Raw genomic sequence first — 20,246 nt, 5'->3', positions numbered from 1 at the left:
GGGATGACCTTTACACACAATGTAAGAGGTATAGGAATGTTTGGAAATGCTGCTCTGATTGGTTGATTTCTCATATGTGATTTATAATCTCTATAGCGGGGAAATGCTTGATGCTGATAGGTTGAAACAATAAGCACCTGCTCTCACATGGCATTAAGTACACGTTTTGATATGAAAGCTGAACATTAATATCAGCAAAGAACAAGTTACAAGTTTTTAATTAAAAAAAAAAAAATAAATTGACTAAAGTAAAATCAGGCTTATGTGATTTTGAAATGCCAGTTTGTTTGTTTTTAAAATATATTTACTACCACTTAATCTAAGTAAATAATAAAATATTATGGTGGGAATTTAACTTAAATTTGTTCAATTGCCCCACGGCAACATTAACCTAATTTTTAATTCTAAAACCAAACTATTTAATTTTTAATAATGGTCTGATACTCTCTCTTCCTTACCTTTTTTCTTTTAATAATGTTCTTATACTTTGTCTTCCTTCAGATATCTTTGCGAATCATAAAAATGCTAAAATAAACTTAGTAAGGATTATTTGTCATTGAATTTATATACGTATATATATATATATATATATATATATAATCACCAATACCAAGTGTTTTTAAAAAGTCATTGCATTTCAATCTGTACCTTGTCAGTAACAGTATTGGTATCAGATGGTATCAGAGTATGCTGGAGTGGTTGGTGCAACAGATGCTTCTGACAGAATGCCCTGTCCTTCTAGAGGTGATATTTTCTGCAAAAAAGAATCATTCAAAATGTTTGATAATACTTTCATTAACTTATTTGTATAATTTTAGTATGTATACCAGTGTCTTTACTGACAGATTTACTGTAATTACTCACGGCAAGTACTCTGTAAGAAAACTTGTATGGTTTTCCATAAGAACCTTACTGTCACCCTTTAAAAATAATTTACATTAATTTACACTCAGGGGTTCCACGGATACATTTTACAAAGCATGGCAACCCTCTCTTTCCCATGTTGAACAGCTCAGACTGCCCTGCCTTCCATAGCCTGTAAAATAGAAGACTTGATTTTTGTTCTGTTATATAATATTGTACCTGTACTGTCCTGCTCTCTCTCTCTCTCTCTCTCTCTGAAGAGTGTAATTGGGGAAAATGCCTGTATCAATTATTATTTCTATTATTATCTACCTGTAATGACCCGGAGGCTGGCTGATTGGTTGGTTGTTGTGTCTGCTGCTCCCCTGGCAGTTGAGTTGGTTTTGGTAGATGGCTTTGCTGCTGAGGGAATTGATATGCAAAGTAATATGGAAAGCCCTGTGAGAAAAAAAAAAAAAAAAAGTAATACTTTTCATATATAATATCACATGTCCTGTCTGTTGTGGGGCCACTAATGAAGGGTTGTATTTGAGCACCTGAAATTAAGGTATCTGGAATGGAAAATGTAAATATATTTCTCATTGACTGACAGCAATTCCTGACTTAGTTGATTAAAGGTGTACCTGGTTATGTTGTCGAGGCAACACCTGAAATAAAAAGAACAAGTTTGTGAATGAAAAGCCACTGACTGGAAAAAGATTCATGTCCTGTTTCATTAAAAAGTTGCCAGCACTGTACTGTACCTGGTTAGGCAGCCGCGGTTGTTGTGGCTGCATTTGAGGATCTTGAGGAGGCTGATTTGGTGACTGAGGTGCTTGATCCTGCTGAGATGGTCCATTAGGAACTAGATTGATCTGTGGAGTCAGGACTACTTGAGGGGGTAGGTTTCCTAGATTGTGGAAAAACACTTGAGGATTCATTGGATCTTGCGCTGGCATTAGGCTAGGAGGTTCCATCGGCCATTGCACTGGCATTACTATTTGAGGATTCATTGGTCCGTGTGCTGGCATGAGTATTGAAGGTTGCCTAGCAACCTGCTGTGTCACCCTAAGGCCTGGTTGTTGTTGGTATACAGGTGCATAAGAGGGGACATATGGCAATGCCTGTCAAAAAAAACAATAAAAAAAATACACATTATTACACATTTAAACTGAGGCACTTTTAAATACATTTAAGTAAACTGGTATTTTATTTAAAGCTAAGCAAAGTGATTTTTTGGGACTGTAGATAGTTACAGATGGAATATAAGGAATGATTAATATTTATGACTAAAAGAAAAGAATGTTACCTGTTGTCTGTAACTAACAACATTGTGGCCAAGTCCAGAGTACCCCAAAAACTGAAAAAATGAAAACAAAGGTATAAACAAAGAAATATGTCATTAGCAAAAAGTTTTCATGGGACATGTTATAATATCTAAATGATGAAATGAGCATAACAGATTACCTCCACACTGTTGCTTGCATAGTTGTTCAGGTATAACTAGAATTTTGACAAAAAATAACAATAGTTAAAAGAAGGGAATTTTCTGACTTTGAATCTTCATTTTTAAATAGCATTTCATGGTGTCGTATATGGATTTTCTTATTTTGATTTTACTAGGCTGATATTAATTTACTGTAAATTAAACAGTTAATAACATGGGAAATAATCAAAAGTGAATCATATACTTACTGGGAAAGCATTGTGTTTGCCTAGAAAACAGGCTAGTACTATCACAATCTTCATCGTTCACTTTACTAAAAAATGACAAAACAAAACTGAATTTAGTAAGCGCACATGTTTAAGACAATGTTATCCTGCTCCGAAACAAAGGGAACACAAGTTTATCTTCAGATTAGGAACTTTGGAACCTCTTGGAATTAACATTCTATTCTGACAGAAGCATGACATCATCCACAGAATTCACTGCACTGTGTTGACTTATCTTTTCTACACAGCTAAAGAAAGCGCTTTTATCCGAAATGTCCTAAAATTAGTGATTTTTTAAAATAATTTTAATAATTTTGTAAACAGCCAAAAAAAAAAAAAAAAAACTTTTGCATTTTGTCATTTTTTTAAATGTTTGTACCCAGAACCTATACATAGATTTCCATACAAATACTAAACACAAGACATCTGTAGACAACAAATTAAAAACGTTAGTACAGTATTTGACTTACAGGTGTGCTGCAAAAGCTCTTGTGCCTGGACCTGTAGGCTGACTTCAGAAAATCTTCTTCTGTTGTCTGTACCTCCTTTGTTCTTTAGCATTTTAAACTTTCTCTTGAATCTAATTCAGCCAATCAGTACTACGAAGTGTCTGGGTATTCATTAGGTGTGACAGAAACCCCACATTACTACATAGTCTGCTGGGTGGGTACTATATTATTATAAGTACATTCATTACTGGAGTTGATATACATGTTACTATCTGGAAAACAAAACAACCATTCATGTTAAATTTCACAACCCAGTTACAGTAGTGACACAAGCAAATATAGGGATCTATTTTAATGATCTAAACAACTCATTTCACTGTATTTTATAGTACTACACATAGTAATTAAATAAATCACCCCTGAATAAAAAATTCCCCCAAAGACTTCCCAGCTTTATCTGAAAAACCTGCAGCTGATCATGTTTTGTTATTTAATAAAGCGTACAGGAGTTGATCGTTTATTGTATTATAATTAGTCCAAGTATTTGAATTGCTGTTTACCATTGAGAAGTATTGAATAGTGAAAGCAACATGGCCTGCTATAGTTAATTGCTCCAATGCAAATATAAGTACCGGTAACTAAATATTCAGAAAATGAAAATGATATGAAATATCCCTTAAAAACTGGTGAAAGATTGGCAAGCATAAGCTACAGGCTTAAGCGGTCTGGAAAATGTGTTTATAGAGCCTTACCTTTTACACACAATGTATATTTAAAAATGTGGGAATATAAGCCATTGAGTAACAACCATTCCATGCATCAAAAAACAGGACTGCCCCTGTGAAAATTTATCATTTCTAGAAATTTCTCTCTCTCTCTCTAGGAAAAATCTCTCTAGCTCTCTCTCTCTCTCTCTCTTCTCTCTCTCTCTCATCTCTCTGAATGGCTCACCTAAAATACTATATATGGCATGGCTTGCAGGGTGAGTCATACAACCAGAGATCACAAGTTTGAATCCTGCCTGTGCGATGCAGGGGAGCGGGGGCCCAATTATATCTGTATCCTCGGCTCACCGCTCACAACCCCCCTGCCGACTGGGGAAATGGTGGCTGGTCACTCATCCTCTGTAACATGCTCCTGCCAGTCTGACATTTTTCGCACTGCAGATCCACATCGATGCCACCAGACCTATATTGCCAGAGGACAACGAAGATCTGGTTGCTCCACTGCAGAACCACAGGCACCCAATCAGTCACAGGGGTCGCTGATGCGCGGTGAGTTGTGGATTCCCCTCCCTACCCGGGCAGTGCTCGGCCAATTGTGCGCCGCTCCCTGGGAACTCCCAGTCACGGTCGGCTGTGACATAGCCTGGATTCAAACTTGTGATCTCCAGGCTATAGGACACGTCCTGCACTCCACGCAGAGCGCCTTTACTGGATGCGCCACTCAGGAGCCACAGACAGCTATTGTAACTTTTTTTCCTCATCCACAAAATCAAAACTTGCTACAAAATTTCTTTGTTTTCAAGACATTTCTAGAAATTATAAATTTCCATTGGGGTATGTAAACTTTTGACTACAACTGTGTGTACACACAACGATGAATAAGAGGTTAATTGATCAATCACACCTGTAGGCTTTGATCGATTAAAAAATTATTGATTGATTAATCTTGTCTACCTGAGTGCGATATCAAACAATAGTGCGCAAAAAAGAAATCTTGAAAAATGGGTGAGGGCACTTCTAAAGACCTTGATAAAAGGGCAACTGGAAAGTAAATGCAATATTTTAAAATTAAGAAAAAAAATCTGTGCTTTCATGGCAGTACTACAGGTTTATTGTATCATCATAGTTGCAAGTAAGCTGTTTTTTCTTTTTATTCAATGTATTTATTTCAAACAGTGTCAGAAAATGTACAGCTATATCATACTTTTTCTTCAGCTGTCTAAAATAAAATAACATTATTAAAATAAGCATTATTCTTCCTCCGGGACCAGCTCACCTGCGCTGTGCTGTTGAGTTGAATCTGCTGGCTTGTTATTACCAAGCTTTCCTACTCGGCGTGCTTGGCAATAACAATAATAACACAATTTTACAGCTTACCCGCCTGGCGTGGTGACTGCTGTTCTCCCATAGCTCAATTGCTGTGTGTGTGAGCCTCTATTTTCTTTTTCTGTTACTGCCTTTGCGCTACCCTGAGTCATGTTGACTACTAGCGGTTAGGGCTAGGCGCCACTCAGTGTCTCGGTGCCTCAGTGCTTCAGCGCCTTCGGTGCTTAGACAGTCCGTCCTTTGGTACTTTAGCACCCCAGTTCTGTATTCTACCTCACTCAGTGTCCTCGGTGCTTCTCTGTCCTTGGTGCCTGAGTGCTTCAATACACAGGTCTACACCCTCTGGTTTTTAAACAACATCCCTGGGGCCATACAGACATCAAGCATGGCTAAATTCCATGCTTGCGTGTTCTGCACAATGTCCCCTGCTAGCACGGCTGAGCCGTACACGGCGTTGGGAGCCCCTGGCCAGGCAGCAGGCTCAAGCTCTTGCTCTGGCCCCAGTTCAGTAAGACCCTGATCTGACCCCGCCTTCACTGGTGGTCAGCCCAGATGTTACTGAACCGACTGTAAGCATTGCTGAGGAGGACCATAATGTGATTTTGATTGCGGCCTCATACCTCCCCTGACCATACCTTTGGACCAGTGGTAGAGGAATTGCTGCAGCGCTCTCACCAAGAACGCAGGGCGTCTCGGCAGGTAGCCTCAATGCTTCCCACCTGTACTTTGGTATGGGAGAGAACGAGATGCTGGCATCTGCCTTACTCGCACGGTGACTCTGACATTTCCAATCCCCTCTGCCTCGCGTGATGACCTGAAGCACTGCCTTCAGACTTTCAGTCAGACGCAAGGCACCCTCTGGCACCCAGAAGCGGACAGACTCCATCTGTGGGTCTGACCCCTGAACGGGACCTTCTGTCAACCTTAGGGCTTTCAGATGCGGTTATTAGTACACTGCAGAATGATAGTTTCACTCCTCCCTGCCATTGAACCAATTCCAAAGTAACAAGGTAAAGTGACCTATTTCTAGGGAAGGAGGATGTAAGAGGGGACAAGTTCTGTCTATGAATCCACACCCTTAGCGACAGGCAAAGCACTAACTAGGGTGGATGAGCAGGGCAGCCGCCCAGGGCGAAAAGCCATGGGGGGTGCGGAAAAATGACTTAAATGCGTTGCCAGTCGAGTAATAATTTTGTTCTGCGGTTCTCAGTGTTTTCACTTGTCAGCTGTCAGTGCCCCACCAGTATAGTCAGAAGATCTCATGTGCCTCTGTACTACAAAAGGGAATGTGTCATTTCATTAGCAACAGTCTTAACGACCACCAAATATGATTGCCTGCCTCGGTTACTAAAATGCCTAGTCTGGTGACAGGATATAATGCAATGATGAATATTTTAAACACAGAATATTGATTTGAAAAATAACTTAACAGTGCAATTTGCCACCATGCTGTTTAATTATAAATGTTTATATTTCATGTATTTCCCACTTCTCTGTCATACCAATGAAAGATCTGGCATCTACTGTATATGTAAACATCTGTTAAAGGAGTAAAAAAAAAAAAAAAATTGAAATAAAGTTAAGCAATTTAGTTAATGTTATACTGGGATTCTGAACTGAAGACTGCTTGTTGTTCACGTGTAACAGGGTGAAGAATGCCCTGTTCACATTTCTTTTACACTTGTATCTTATTGTTTTTATAATGTTATTTTATTGATTTAGTGCACGCTTTATGTTGTTTGACACTTTCTAATTGATTTGTATCACATATTGGCCTCTCCACTCGTTTCCCTTTATCTGCCTTATTGAACACTGACTAATTGAATTATTGATCAGTTTTACGTACCTGAATATAAATAGCACATGTTTTTACAGACTGGAATGCCATCCGGGGGTTTGTGTTTGTTTGTGCAGGAGTGGGAACGCAGCGTTTGGAGCTTGGAACGGCGAGTAAGAGAGAGTGAAATGGATCAGTAAATGGAGCATCCCGACTAAATATTGGACTGATATGCTAGTGTTGAATAATGAACGTGAGCGGATTGAGTGTTTTTAGCTTACTGTGTCCTTAAAAACATATTCCCTCTATTTGCTGGGTAGCAGCGTTGTTTCACTTTAATACATAACCTCATTAATATGAACCTTGTTTAACCGTTTGAAATCTCATTACCTACATGTGGACAGAATGATTGTCTCTTAAACAAGTACCCTGCAAACAATGTGTGTCTACTTCAGGATTTTACAATAAATAAATGTCTTTTAAATGCATTTGGGTGATTTTTCTTGGTGACCTTGTTCCTGCTGTTTTGTTACACATGTATAAAACTCTTTGTTCTACAGAGTTGGTGGGGTATTTATTCTGTGTGATAAAGATCCTACATTACTGCGTCTGTTGGATACCTGGAGTTTTAACATCTCAGCAATATTATAATGATTAAATACATTACATCAGTTTCATAGTACTATTTAAAAACAGCAACACCCTCACATTTTAAGCAAGATTCATGGTCCAGACATATCCTTACAGTACCACTTATAATAATTAACGCAAGCAATAATACACTGTCCAACTTTTTCCCCTAAAACTCTTAAGAATGCTTGAAAATATATATATAGTTTTTATGTGCTGTGTAAACAAACTTGGTATGTCATAATCCCACGTGAGGTTACCATGGTAAAGGAAGTAAGCCGAAGCCACAGAAACCCCAGACACTCCTCAGTCCCTTCATTAATGGATATCCTTGAGATTTCATTTTGGTCAACCATTTTCTAGACCTTGTCGGGTCTTATTATAATTTTTACTGAGTCACTGGGACTAACTGGGGTTATAGGCACCTCCATTTTAGGCTGGTGAGAAATGTATTGAGGCGGCACAATCAGTGACAGAGTGATCATATAATGTCTGTTAGTATAAAGTACTTAATCCTTGGGTGAGACTCTTTCTGAAACCTCCATTTTAGAATTTGATTTGAAAACTGCACTCTCACCTTATGCTTGAGTCACCATCCAGAAAAGGATGTATCGCTTTGACACCTTTAAAGAACATGAATACAATAAACTGAACTGTAAGTCTTCTTTTTTAAAATATTGTATATTTTTATATTATATTGGATATTTATGGGGAGCTTTAGATGTTGTAGAGAGCAATGCAATAACTTTATAGTTCATTTATGCTGGTTATCAACTAACTGTGCCAAATCTGTAATTTAGAATTAAACCTTTACTGTATTCAGCCTTTATCAAGTCTTCCCGACTGCAATTGTAATCTCTGAACCATTCAGAAATCAAACAATATCTATTCTAAAAGCATGTTTATTATAATGTGAGCAATTAGCAACATGAAAGAAATTATGTAATACAGGGAGAATTAGATGGTTACACAAATGAAAGCATATTTCACATATATTGTAATTCTGTAGAAACTTAAAACATGAACAGCATTTTTGTACAATCACTTCATATCTTCTACACAGTCTACATTTTGCTTTAATTACTCTTCTGGCAACATGCAATTAGAAGAGCAGATAATAATATTTTGTTGCATAAAACATTGAACAGATGTCCTGTCGTATTTTCACCTATAGGAGATAAAAGAAAAGAAAAAGAGAACATATTTATTCCTTTTAATATATCCGATTCAAAGAATATCCAATTCACAGCCTGTTTAACAGGGCATTAGCAGACTGCTGAGCCAGTCATACCGTAGTTCCACACATGCAGTCAAGAATATAGTTAATAATTATTTAGGCCTTATTTTAGAACACACACAGAGAGAAGGAGAATATTGGGTGAATGTGTGTTCTGTTTTACCATGCTGGGTATACAGTACCCTGACTGGTACACGGGTGACAGTGTATGCCTCATTACATTTGAAACAATTGAAAATGAAAAGAAACAAATTGTTACCTAAGTTTATGCAGGCTTCCCGATACACACAGTATGAACTGGGCCTAGACTGAAAATGGGTTTATTGCTTCTCCAGTTGAAGCAGGCCCAGTGGCTATTGAACCTGTGGGGACCTGTGTTTCTTCCCCGGTGACCGCAGGCATTTCAGTTCCAGGAATTGGCTATAATTAAAAGAGAGAGGGTATACAGCTATTATTACATTCCATTACAATATAATTAACATATCAATCACTTAAATAGACCCCGTGTTTACTTCAGCTGCCTGACCCTGGAGGTGTGTTGGCTCCCCAATTCTTTTCCCTGCTTAGTTAGTCAATATAGGTGATTATTAGGCAGGTGATTTTAAAAGACTGAAAAGGCTAATAGCAAGCCTAGAAGTTCAGTTCAGTGGGAATGCAGGTGTGAGAGTACAAATCTAAATGCATGAACTGCTGTTAACTGACTTTTGTTTTGTATTTTTTATAAATTATTTAATTTGGTTTAGCTTTAAACATGTGCACCCTGTGCTTAAATTACAATTCATTTGTGTGTGTGTGTTGCCTGTCTGACTGTCCCACTCGGTCCATCTTTCCACACGTGGTGTCAGTGTGATAGTGAACCCTAGCTACCACAGTGGGGATCTACAGCAGGGAGTTCACATACCTCGGACAGCACATACTGTAAGTGTGATGAAGTGTTTTAATAGCATACCTCTTGGGCTTCTATCACTGGTAGAGTTTGGATAGTTCTTTCAGGTGCTGCGTTCTGAAACAAGAAATGATTTAAAAATAAAAGCTGTTAAACTTACCATAATGTTTTTGGTATTGTAGGCACTGTTTACATAAATGTTTAGAAGCAAATTGTTTGTATGTTTCAAAATGGGGAAGCGGAATTAGGTGCCATGTCTATGAAATATGAACATTTTTGGGTTATAGTTTTGAGCTTTTGAGTAAAGTCATTCTCTATATAAACACGTTACACGTATATATGTATATATATATATATATATATATATACACACACACACACACATATATCACCCATATATATATGTGTGGTAGATATATATATATATATATATATATATATATATATGTGACACCATATATACAAATAATATATATAAATAAGAACTTTCTTGTTATATTATATTTTTATTCTTGAAAGAATTGTTCTACAAGAAGTATTATATGCAAACATGTCATACCTCTCCAATTGGATAAGCCATTCCAGATGCTGAGTGCTAAAAAAAACAAAAAAAAGGTGTTAAACCAATAACATTTCAGGTTGTTGTGGGGATTGCTACGATGGCCGAGAAGTGCAGAGTTTTTTTTTTAGAGGCTGTGTGGTCCACTGGTTAAAGAAACAGGCTTGTAACCAGCAGGTCCCCGCTTCAAATCCCAGCTCAGCCCCTGACTCATTGTGTGACCCCGAGCAAGTCATTTAACTTCCTCGTGCTTCGTCTTTCGGGTGAGACGTTGCTATAAGTGACTGCAGTGACTCTGTGATGGTGGTCCACTATGAAAGGCGCTATATAAAGATGATTATTATTATATTAGATGTCAGCACCCCTTTCTCTGATGTTTACCACCCCATTTCAGTCCCCTGTTTGCAGCTACATGTCTGTGTAGGTTTTTGCACTTCTTGTCCACGCTAATACTCTCTGGACAGGTGAGTACAAACATCAAAAAATTATTACCAGAAAAACATATATACTATATTAAATCTAAATTCATACAACAAACTTCTTGAGAAATTGAGCAATTTGTAATACAGTACTGTAGACTGTTTTACTTGGTTCTGTCCTAGTCTAAAACACTGAATAGAAGATTCCATGTGTATGTTTATACTTCCTCAAATTCTGCAACAGCCCTTCTGGTCTTTCAACCTATACCCTAACCCTAAATTACTTATTTGATACAAATTAATTATTTATTGATACCTGGAGAACTCGTGTTAGTGCACCCCTGATACAGTTTGGCTAATATTTTAGAAAGATTAAAGAAAACATGTATGATGCTACGAATTAATTTGGAACATCTCAGTCTTTGTACAATACTGTACCTTGACTCGTTTTCCAGATTTCACTGCTGCCTGTGCTGCCTGTGCTTGAGCTGCCTGTGCTGCCTGTGCTTGAGCTGCCTGTGCTGCCTGTGCTTGAGCTGCCTGTGCTGCCTGTGCTACTGCAGCTGCCTGAGCGACTGCTAGTTGTTGGATACAGTTTCCAACATTGACTGGCAGACCCTGGAAAAAGAACAAACAAACTGATTAAAAAATCAAAATGCTATCAGCTTTGTTTAATAATAATAATAATAATAATAATAATAATAATAATAATAATAATAATAATGACCATAGTGAATTCATAAGCAAAGGCATGGCTTTTCCATGATTCTTCAACATTTAAATATGCTTATTTTAAACACAAAAACAGTTTTGTTTCTGAAAAAAAAAACAAATATATAATTTGGAGTAACAAAAATGAAAGTAACTAATATCACCTTTAAATCGTGTTTTTGTTATGACGTGCAATTTGTATTCACATAATGAAATGCCCCTGACCTGAAACAACTGTGCAACACACTGTACTGTTGTGTAGCATTTTTTTTTTTTTTTTACTACATGGCTACACACTATTGGTAAGAACATTTCCCTTTGCATAATACATTACTAACAAAAAATCAATAAATAAAGCAATGAACCTGGTGTTATTCTGACTTAAAGGCCGTGAATCAAAATGATTGTACCTGTAACTGCACCTGCTGCTGGACCGGGTTTGCTGGTTGCTGCAGTCCTGCTGCATTTGATTGAGGTAATATAACATAGTATGGCAGACCCTGTCGGTCAGAATAATACAGTGCGTGTTTAAAGGAATGTATTAAAGCCTGCCAACGGCTAAACAACGTGCCGCTCCAGCACGACAGTTACAGATTCTAGTATTTGAATGATGGACTATGGAGTGATGTTAAAATTAGTAAACTCAGTCAAAAATGTACTGCTATTGGGTCAAACAAATATCATTCAGCATTTTAATGGACAGTGAAAAACATGTACACTTTATTTGCAAATAAATACAAATCCTTAATTATTCGATTAAACCAATGTAAACTCCAAACAGGACCTAAAGCACAAATCGTTTCATTTTTCCTGTTAAAAGAGTACAGCACTTCAGGACCGGAGTTGCCTACCTCTGGTGGAACACATAAAAACAGTACAAAAAAAAAAAAAAAAAAAAAAATGGAATTACCGCTCCAGGTTGTTGAGGAAAGCCTAACTGAGTCAGCATCTTGAAAAAAAGGAATGCAGGAACAGATAAGATAAATCACCTTAACAAAAGCGTATGTATTCATTCATCGATTTCATTTCTTTTAAATAAACTTTAGTTAAGAACAAAATTACCCCATGAGGTATCTGAAGAAGCTGCCCTTGAAGTTGTGGAACGCCAAGTGCCTGCTGAGGCAGCTGACTGGGATTCAGTTGAGGTGTGAGGGGCAGACCTGTTAGACCTTGCTGCCCATTAGGAGCACCAGGCTGCTGGAAAACTAATAATGGTACACCGGGTACCACCTACAACGAGGAAGCAAGTACCCAACTATACATTAGAAATGCAAAGAAATTGTAATACAGTTTCAAGCTTCAGCATTATTTATAAGGTAATATTACCAGTAACTGTGATACAGAAATACTGGAGCAACTGAATTCAAAACAACTCCAGCTGTAAACATTATAATATGTATGACAAAAAAAAGGTGCTTACTGCTATTTAACTATATTAATAATTGTGATGTTCTTGATGTATTTAGGTATTTATTTATTATTCACCTGTATGACGGCTAACCATTGTTTTGTCCAAACTATTAGAAAATTTAGAGGCAGAGGATAATAATCAAAAGCATGAATACTAAAGGCATACCTGTGGCATCTGAGGCAGCCCATTTACCATGCCTCCGTTTAATCCTAATTTCTGAAAGAACAAAATTAATTAGAACCCATGAATGCTACACTTTTAAAAATAAATGTTATATGTGATTAAGACTCCTAACATTCTGAACGTGTTTGGCCTAATAACAAATATTGTAAGTGGACAGGGCAGCGAGGCTGTAGCTACAGCAGTTCTCAAAGGGGGACGAGGTTGTCAGGCTCGGTTGGTGTAGAACTATATCAACCACCCTGGGAGCATGCTGTCGTGTTATTAACTGGAAGGGTCCCCCTGCTAAATGAGTCCCGGTTTCCTTTCTGTTATTGGGTTGTGTTGCTGCCACTAGAATTCTCTGTCAGTGATGTTAGTTGTAGTGTATGGGTGGTGGAGTATGTAGTGGAGGGACCTGGGCAGTTTAAACAAAGCAAGTTACCAGTTTGGGAAGGCACCTCACAAAGCTACAACATGGTGCCCAGTAGAGCATAAAAGCACAATTCAGGCCATTTCTGATTTTGTCAGAGCCATTTAAAAAATATAAAAACACTTTAACCCTGCCACAGTTCATTTAGGGCATGAACATTGACTCCATTGAACACTGACTGTGTTTTTTCTTCAGGCCCCAGTAACCACTTCAATATCAACAAGCTAACATATATCACATACTTACACAGCCAGCTTTTAAACACAACATTTTAACACATATTTAGCCTTTAAATAGCCTATAGGTAAAACACAAAGCAGCAGGTGGTCTAAAAACCACATTATCTGCTCCAGTAAAACTATAAGGAAATATGTTTTAAAAAGTTTAAAATCACCATGTGTAGATATAAAACAATCACACAAACCTCTCTGCTTGCAGATATATCCCGCGAATAAACCTAACATTGAAAGGGAGACACAAGAAAACTGCTTTTAAAATAATCAAAACTGGTATTTAGATGTTCAGTAGACTATCATTGATTTGGTTTCACAACAATAATAATAATAATAATAATAATAATACTTACTTGGCAGACAATATTTGCACTGCAGAAACAAACTAGAAAAACCATAAACTTCATTTTTCAAATTGAGTTCTTGCTAAACAGGAAAAAAAAGGCAGCAAGTTTAATATTGCTGTGTGTTTTCTTAAAACATAAATTAGGCTTACCCTGGTAAAAACAACACTTGTCAACGGCAAAAACATAACTAACGTCATTTATACTAATATAATATTTAACACAAAAGCAAATTATAAAGTTGTTAAATATTTCTTTAAATAAAAGAATGAGAACATCATCCTTCAGTTTGTAAAACAATCACAACTACCATTCAATCTTGGTATGCAGGAAGCACAAATAGTCTCTATTTATATTTATGACAACACATAGAATGCTATTGCCCTAATGATATGTTCCTTCCTTGCTACACTGTTAGACTGTTATCGCTGTTGTGGAATTCGTTATGAATCTGTGACAATTTTTCTTAAGTTAGCTATATTCAGTAACTAGAAAATGTGATCATTACAACATAACTAGATACCATACATTATTCTAATTGAAGCCATCTTGCAAATCATATTACCAAATTGCCTTTAAGTTGCAAGTACCAGTTGTTTTATGGATTGATGGTCTGTTCAAAACAGATTGTACTTGCTATCTTGAAAACTGACTCTAAAACTCACCTTTTTAAGCAATTCTTTGTTGGTAACTAACCAATGAGTGCCGAGAACTGCAAGGTGATTCATCAGATAAGTCACATCATTCTCAGTGACAGGTCCTCTCTGATTTTCAAAGATTTTAACAACAATGTACAGAAATAATTACATCCGTAATGCTGTAATGTGGATGACCAAAGGATTATGAAAATCAATTTTGAATGAGATCATACCTGGTTTTCAATGCATTTTAAGGTTTTTTATTTATCTGCATAGAGCCTTCCACAGATATTATGTAGTTTACAGACACATCATTATGATGTTTTTTGGTGTTTTTTTTTTTGTAAATTATACACAGCATTGGGAGTTTTTCGTTTTAGGTTATGGGTGCAACACACAAAAAAACAATTGAAACAAACATAAGCTGAACCCATAAAATGAACCCAGTAATAATGGGTGAGAAACTCTGCGTAAGCAAAGCAGCTTCAATAATGTACAATAAGTTCTAATAAACCTGGATGGGTCACAACTGCAATCAATAAAGAGAGTACTATAGGGCAGCGGTGTGCAAACTTTTAATATATGCACTGCGCTTTCACTGACACACTCGCCACTTCGCGATCGTCAATCGTCAAAAAGAGATGGCGCATGGGATTGCATCACTATTGAGCAGACCTAAACACCAAGAGAAGCTTTGCAAAACTAATATCACAAAGTAATTATACTGACACCAGTACCAGTGCTTCACTAAATCCAGAACATATTGCCTGTATACTGTATGCCTACATTACAATATCAAAAATAGTATCTGAGTTGAACAAATATAGGTAAATAATATAAGGAATACAGAATAAAGAAATAGTACACACCATTAGCATATATTAAGTGTTTTTTTTTTTTTCCATAAATTCTAACAAATAAAAATGTTCTCCCAGGAAAAACCAAAAAAAAATAAATAAAACGCAGGCAGACACCTCTGGATACACAGATGATTTGGCAAAATTGTCTGAAATAGGGATGAAGTAATAAGCACTGTAATTATGGGTTACATTGTGGTTTGTTTGGTGCTGTGAGTGACTCAGTAGTAATTAGTTAAATATTGCATCTATTTTCAAAGATTTTGCACTCTTTTCCAGTTATTGTATTGAAGATTTACTGATATATAAGTAACTGTAGCATTTTTGCACTTTCTAACATGTATTTTTAAATTCCCGTCAAAAGATACATTTATTGCAAATAACATTACTAACCTACAGACAGTAAGTTCATGTACATTAAAATAACACAGACATTTTTTTCTTGCTTCTTGTTAAGAAATTATAGTTCTTGGACCACTATATTAGTGATACAGTATATATGTTTTATATTGCAATTGTGTTATTATATTTGTCTTTGTTTTGGAAGACTTCAATATTATCAATATCGATTATCGATATCCAAATACATGTATGATATCAATATACAATTTTCATGTCGTTGCCCACCCCTAGAAATTATACTGATATCTAACACATTTCTTTACCAATGTAATTGCTTCAAACTGCAGTTTGTAGATTCTGCAATGTTATTTAAACTAAAAAGTGAATTCTTTGACAACAGTTAATTTTATGTTTCAAGAACTGCATTTAGGGACATGGTATCTAGCTAAAAAATGTTTGATTTAAAATTTAAACAGCTTGAACACTTTATCAGATTGTTACTTATATGTCCTTAACATAGTTGATGGAAAAATCTAGTTTAGACCGGGATTTATGGCTTGTTATTCACAGGTTTTCTGCTGTTAAGCTCATACCAAAAGTACTGGTATGTTTTAAATGTTGTTTTTCTAATAAAAAAATAAAAAAAAGTTTATTGAAAAAAATACATGTTGCTTTTCAATGTTTTTGCAAGGTGCAAAAGGCTCTCTTATGGAAGAATGACCCAGCTGGCTGGAAAAGTTCCAAACAGATGTTCTAAATACTGCCAATGTTTAAAAACCTTTATTAATGTAGGACTAAACATGGAATGTAACTTACTTTTGCATGTCATTTTGTACAGTTAAGAGAGCAAACCACACTGTTAAAGATGTTGGTCACCTTCTTTTAATGATTTAAAAGATGGCAGTATTTAGATCTGCCACTGTTAGATGATAAACACAGCAATCGCTTTAGTCTTACTTAAACTGTTTAAAGACTCATAGGCTGTCTGTAAGCACTGTCCTGTGCCCACTGGAAAAACAATGCATGATTGAAACAGGTATTTAATTACAGGTTGAAACAAAAACCTGGACTGCTGGTGGTACTTGAGGGTAATTGAAAAGTCTGACGTTAGGGAAAAAAGTGATTGCAAATATTTATGTCTGGACTGGGGAATGATGTCCTGCTGTTTTCAGTAGTGCACCAGTGCCACCTTTTGGAGAATTTTTTAAAAACTGTATTATACATACTTAACTGTAACTCTCACTTTAAATGACGAAAATATTAGTCAATGCACATGTTAAGAAATTTAGGATAATAATAATAATACAAATAAATAGACAAGACGTTACAATGTTTATATATTAACAGAAATGTAGGTTAAATATTCATTACTATATTTTCCTTGGCTTATATACTTTTTTAGATTTTGCCTCAAGTGTTTACTGCTTTTTTATAGAATATATTTTTTGGAGAATGTTTGTTGAAGATTTAAATTCCAACACCAGGATAAGAAGAACAGCCTGCTTGTAAGGATGATCAAAGAATAGCAAGCATGAAATAAACTGTGGGAAAGTAAATGTCCCTGAACTTTATGGTAAAATAGTAGACTGTTAATGGCAAGTTGTCACCCCATCCTAATTTCACGTGCCTATCATCATAGACTCCCTATTTAAACCCAGTCACAGCCCTGCTGTTTTTTTTTGCGTGTCTCTGTATAGTTCCAGTAACTCTGCATATTCTTTGTGTGGTCAGAGGGGACCACCGTCCACATTATTCTCTCACAGCTCATGTGCTGTATTTTGTCTCAAGAAAAAGGCTCTGTCCTACTTCCTCCTTTATTCTCCCAGGATGTGGCTCACATACTCTTAGTGCTCGAGTCCCATAACTAATAATTATTTGTGTTCTTTCAGATTCTCTTTTCTTCCTTACGTCAAGGCTTTGTATGACCCGTTCTGTCCTCTGAGGGTCAAACCCGGTTGGTAACTGGGACCCAGTTGCAAGGCTCCGCCTACAATGACTCTCCTAGAAGTCAGTGGACTCTGTGTTTTCAGGGGCCCGGAGGCCGATAGGGCTAGTCTCGACTCCATTGGGAAGGCTCTCTCAGTTGGAGTCCAGCCCATCTTTTCTCTCTCTCTCCTGTTCTAGAGGCCGGGCCTCCAATCCTAAATTGCAAAAACATTTCCTTCCTACCGCAGCCCTTGCTCTTACCCTGTGAAACTATAGTTACAGCTGAAATACCTGTTGCCAATCGACACAAAAGGGATCATAAACAAATATATTAATTCATGTAATGTATGTAATGTATTTTATGCATCATTGCAGTTATGTTTGACGATTATAAAAATGCAACATGTACATTAAATGCTGATTTTACATCGCTGACAACAGTGCTCATTGTACTACAATACTAATAACTATTAAAACATTGGATGTCCTTGTGGTATGTATGTTTTTCCATCGTTGATCATAAACAACTCCAGACCATTCAGTTTGTGGTCCATTGAAACAAATACTTGTAGTATAAGGTTGTTTCATGAGTTAAACAATAAGCTGTTGAGCCTACGGTTATGACACTTCAAGACAATATTTAGCTTGGAGCAGTTTTAGCATTTAACAATATTTAACAAAAGAGGGCTCCCGAGTGACACATCCAGTAAAGGTGCAGGATGTGCCCTATAGCCTGGAGGTTGCTGGCTGCTCACGAGGGATTCTCCCACTGCAGGATGTCCGTATATCTGGACCCTAACGACCAGTCTCAGGTCCTAGTCTACTGACGGCGTGCAACCGCTACGCAGGGTCACGTGTGCACAACTGGCCGAGCGGCCCCCCTCCTGGGGATCAGGGCCCACAGGAACCGCACACGTGTGGTCGCTGGAAGACTGACTGGCCCGTGACGCCCGAACGACATTCCGAAGGTCTCGACGCACACCGAGCTGCAACATCAAGACCCAACCGGCTGCATGGTGGGCCTGTAGAGCCTCCTTTTGCAACAAGCAGAAGCGGTGACTTCCTCAGTCGGGTCCCCACTAAATGCTTACCCTGACTCTGATTTTATGTTAACCTGTAAAGTTTAAACCTGGAGAAAACCATGGTTAATCATTTACTAAAATTTAAGAAAAAAAAAAAAAAAAAAAAAAAAAAATATATATATATATATATATATATTTATATATATATATATATATATATATATATATATATATATATAATGATTTATTAGAAAGCTTGCAAGGTTTGGACAACAAACTTCTTGCTTTGGAGAGCACTATTACTCCACGGGACTGGGCTTGCCTTGTCCCCGTTGTCGAGTTAGCCCACCAGCCGCGATTGGGCCTTGTTTTGATTTTAGCTATGTGTCCCCATGCTCGCGCAGAGCACTAAGCTGCTCTGCGGCTGCTTCAGCCGGGCCAGCCATATACTCCTCACCGAGGCTTCCCATGCTGTTGGGTTGAGACATAAGTGGGCTGCGCGGGCCTTCACCTCTGGTGTAGGTCACTCAATCTACAGACAGTGTACTCTCCCCCATCTGTCCTTTAATATTTAACTCCTTTTTGTATTGTAAAAACTGTTTTTATTACTGTGTGGGTAAGTCAATTGCTGGCAGCAGCTTCGGCTCTGTCCCCCTGTTGTATGCTACGCGCAGTCAGGGTAGGCACTGTGCACAGCTGCCCCGGTGTTTTTTTAATGCCGCAGTGTGTAAGACTTTGCCCGTGCTACTTTGGTACCACGGTGCACACAGTGCCCATTGTTGCTGTACTGATATAGGCTAGCACCTGGTGCCTGGCGCTGCATGGTACTCAGTGCATCTCTGCAACCAGTGCTCGGTGCAAGAGGTAACCCGGTGTTCGGTGCACACAGTGCTCAGTATAAGTGGTGAACTGTGCATTATATGCAGAGCCACTTACAATACAATTGCTCATGGTCACACAGTGAGTCAGTCAGTGGCAGAGGTGGGATTTGAACCAGTGAGCTTCTGGTTACAAGCCTTGGACTTTAACCACTGGACCACTCTGCTTCCATGTTGGCATCACAGATCACACACTACTTGCACATTGACAAAATAGGTCCCCTTACGATTTATGTAGAGGTGCCTATTCTGTGTTGGTGTGCACAGCTGCACATGTGTGCAATTGTTGGCTACCAGAACACCAGGAAACCCATACTTCCCACAATACACCAAGAGCTCATGAGAGACAGGGAAATGGATGAATTCTCCTGCCCGCTTTACTAAAGCTGAAGTTACATCTTGCACTGCATAAGATAAAGCTGACTGGCTCATGCCTGCAGTATAGCCCACAGTGGAACGAGCCAGTGGAATAAAATTTTAGTGCTGCAAGGAAACAGTGTGCTGTCTGCATGTCTCCTTCCAGGTCAGCCTGAAGCAGTTGGCAGATGTCAGTGATTGTTTGTCTGTTCAGGCGAAATTGCTGCATACATTGTGTGTCAGAAAGGCTCTTAAAAGACAGATAACTTCTAAATATTTGAGGACGTCTCCTCCTCCTCCTCTCTTTGTCTGGCCACGTAGAAATCCAGTGCGCACTCCATATTGCTTTTATTTCTCTTTTTTCTCTCTCT

General features: G+C 37.7%; 2 protein-coding genes across 3 annotated transcripts; both read right to left on the bottom strand.

Moving 5' to 3' along the window:
• Positions 1 to 654: 654 nt before the first annotated feature.
• Positions 655 to 3,083, bottom strand: LOC121298018 (activating signal cointegrator 1 complex subunit 2 homolog). Its single transcript, XM_041224760.1, has 8 exons — positions 3,027 to 3,083; positions 2,539 to 2,603; positions 2,311 to 2,346; positions 2,153 to 2,203; positions 1,608 to 1,967; positions 1,488 to 1,511; positions 1,177 to 1,302; positions 655 to 754 (listed from the first exon to the last, which is right to left on the bottom strand). The coding sequence occupies exons 2-8, from the start codon at positions 2,590 to 2,592 to the stop codon at positions 671 to 673; spliced, it is 735 nt and encodes a 244-aa protein (XP_041080694.1). The 5' UTR covers positions 2,593 to 2,603; positions 3,027 to 3,083; the 3' UTR covers positions 655 to 670.
• A 5,286-nt stretch (positions 3,084 to 8,369) lies between these two features.
• Positions 8,370 to 14,488, bottom strand: LOC121297895 (nuclear receptor corepressor 1-like). 2 transcript variants are annotated; one of them, XM_041224553.1, is made up of 12 exons: positions 14,421 to 14,488; positions 13,865 to 13,937; positions 13,703 to 13,735; positions 12,852 to 12,902; positions 12,338 to 12,505; positions 12,186 to 12,224; positions 11,686 to 11,775; positions 11,003 to 11,182; positions 10,146 to 10,181; positions 9,650 to 9,703; positions 8,960 to 9,120; positions 8,370 to 8,631 (listed from the first exon to the last, which is right to left on the bottom strand). In XM_041224553.1, exons 2-11 carry the CDS (start codon positions 13,916 to 13,918, stop codon positions 9,004 to 9,006), a joined length of 822 nt encoding a protein of 273 aa, XP_041080487.1. In that variant the 5' UTR covers positions 13,919 to 13,937; positions 14,421 to 14,488; the 3' UTR covers positions 8,370 to 8,631; positions 8,960 to 9,003. The 2 variants fall into 2 exon arrangements, with proteins under 2 accessions (XP_041080487.1, XP_041080563.1); XM_041224629.1 differs by lacking the exon at positions 11,003 to 11,182.
• Positions 14,489 to 20,246: the final 5,758 nt, after the last annotated feature.

Source organism: Polyodon spathula, chromosome 1 (assembly GCF_017654505.1).
Source record: "Polyodon spathula isolate WHYD16114869_AA chromosome 1, ASM1765450v1, whole genome shotgun sequence".
Classification (NCBI taxonomy): domain Eukaryota; kingdom Metazoa; phylum Chordata; class Actinopteri; order Acipenseriformes; family Polyodontidae; genus Polyodon; species Polyodon spathula.
Note: the sequence above shows the minus strand (reverse complement) of the source record. Positions and strands in the feature narration are given on the sequence as shown.

What these genes read in the sequence shown, in the direction of transcription:
- LOC121298018 (XM_041224760.1), bottom strand. Translation starts at nt 2,592, where the DNA reads ATGAAGATTGTGATAGTACTAGCCTGTTTTCTAGGCAAACACAATGCT. An exon ending in ATGCAAGCAACAGTGTGGAG is followed by an intron (nt 2,204 to 2,310) that starts GTAATCTGTTAT and finishes TCATTTTTTCAG; the next exon opens with TTTTTGGGGTACTCTGGACT. An exon ending in AACCGCGGCTGCCTAACCAG is followed by an intron (nt 1,512 to 1,607) that starts GTACAGTACAGT and finishes TTTTTATTTCAG; the next exon opens with GTGTTGCCTCGACAACATAA.
- LOC121297895 (XM_041224553.1), bottom strand. Translation starts at nt 13,918, where the DNA reads ATGAAGTTTATGGTTTTTCTAGTTTGTTTCTGCAGTGCAAATATTGTC. An exon ending in AGCAGCAGGTGCAGTTACAG is followed by an intron (nt 11,183 to 11,685) that starts GTACAATCATTT and finishes TTCTTTTTCCAG; the next exon opens with GGTCTGCCAGTCAATGTTGG. An exon ending in AATCTGGAAAACGAGTCAAG is followed by an intron (nt 10,182 to 11,002) that starts GTACAGTATTGT and finishes TGTTTTTTTTAG; the next exon opens with CACTCAGCATCTGGAATGGC.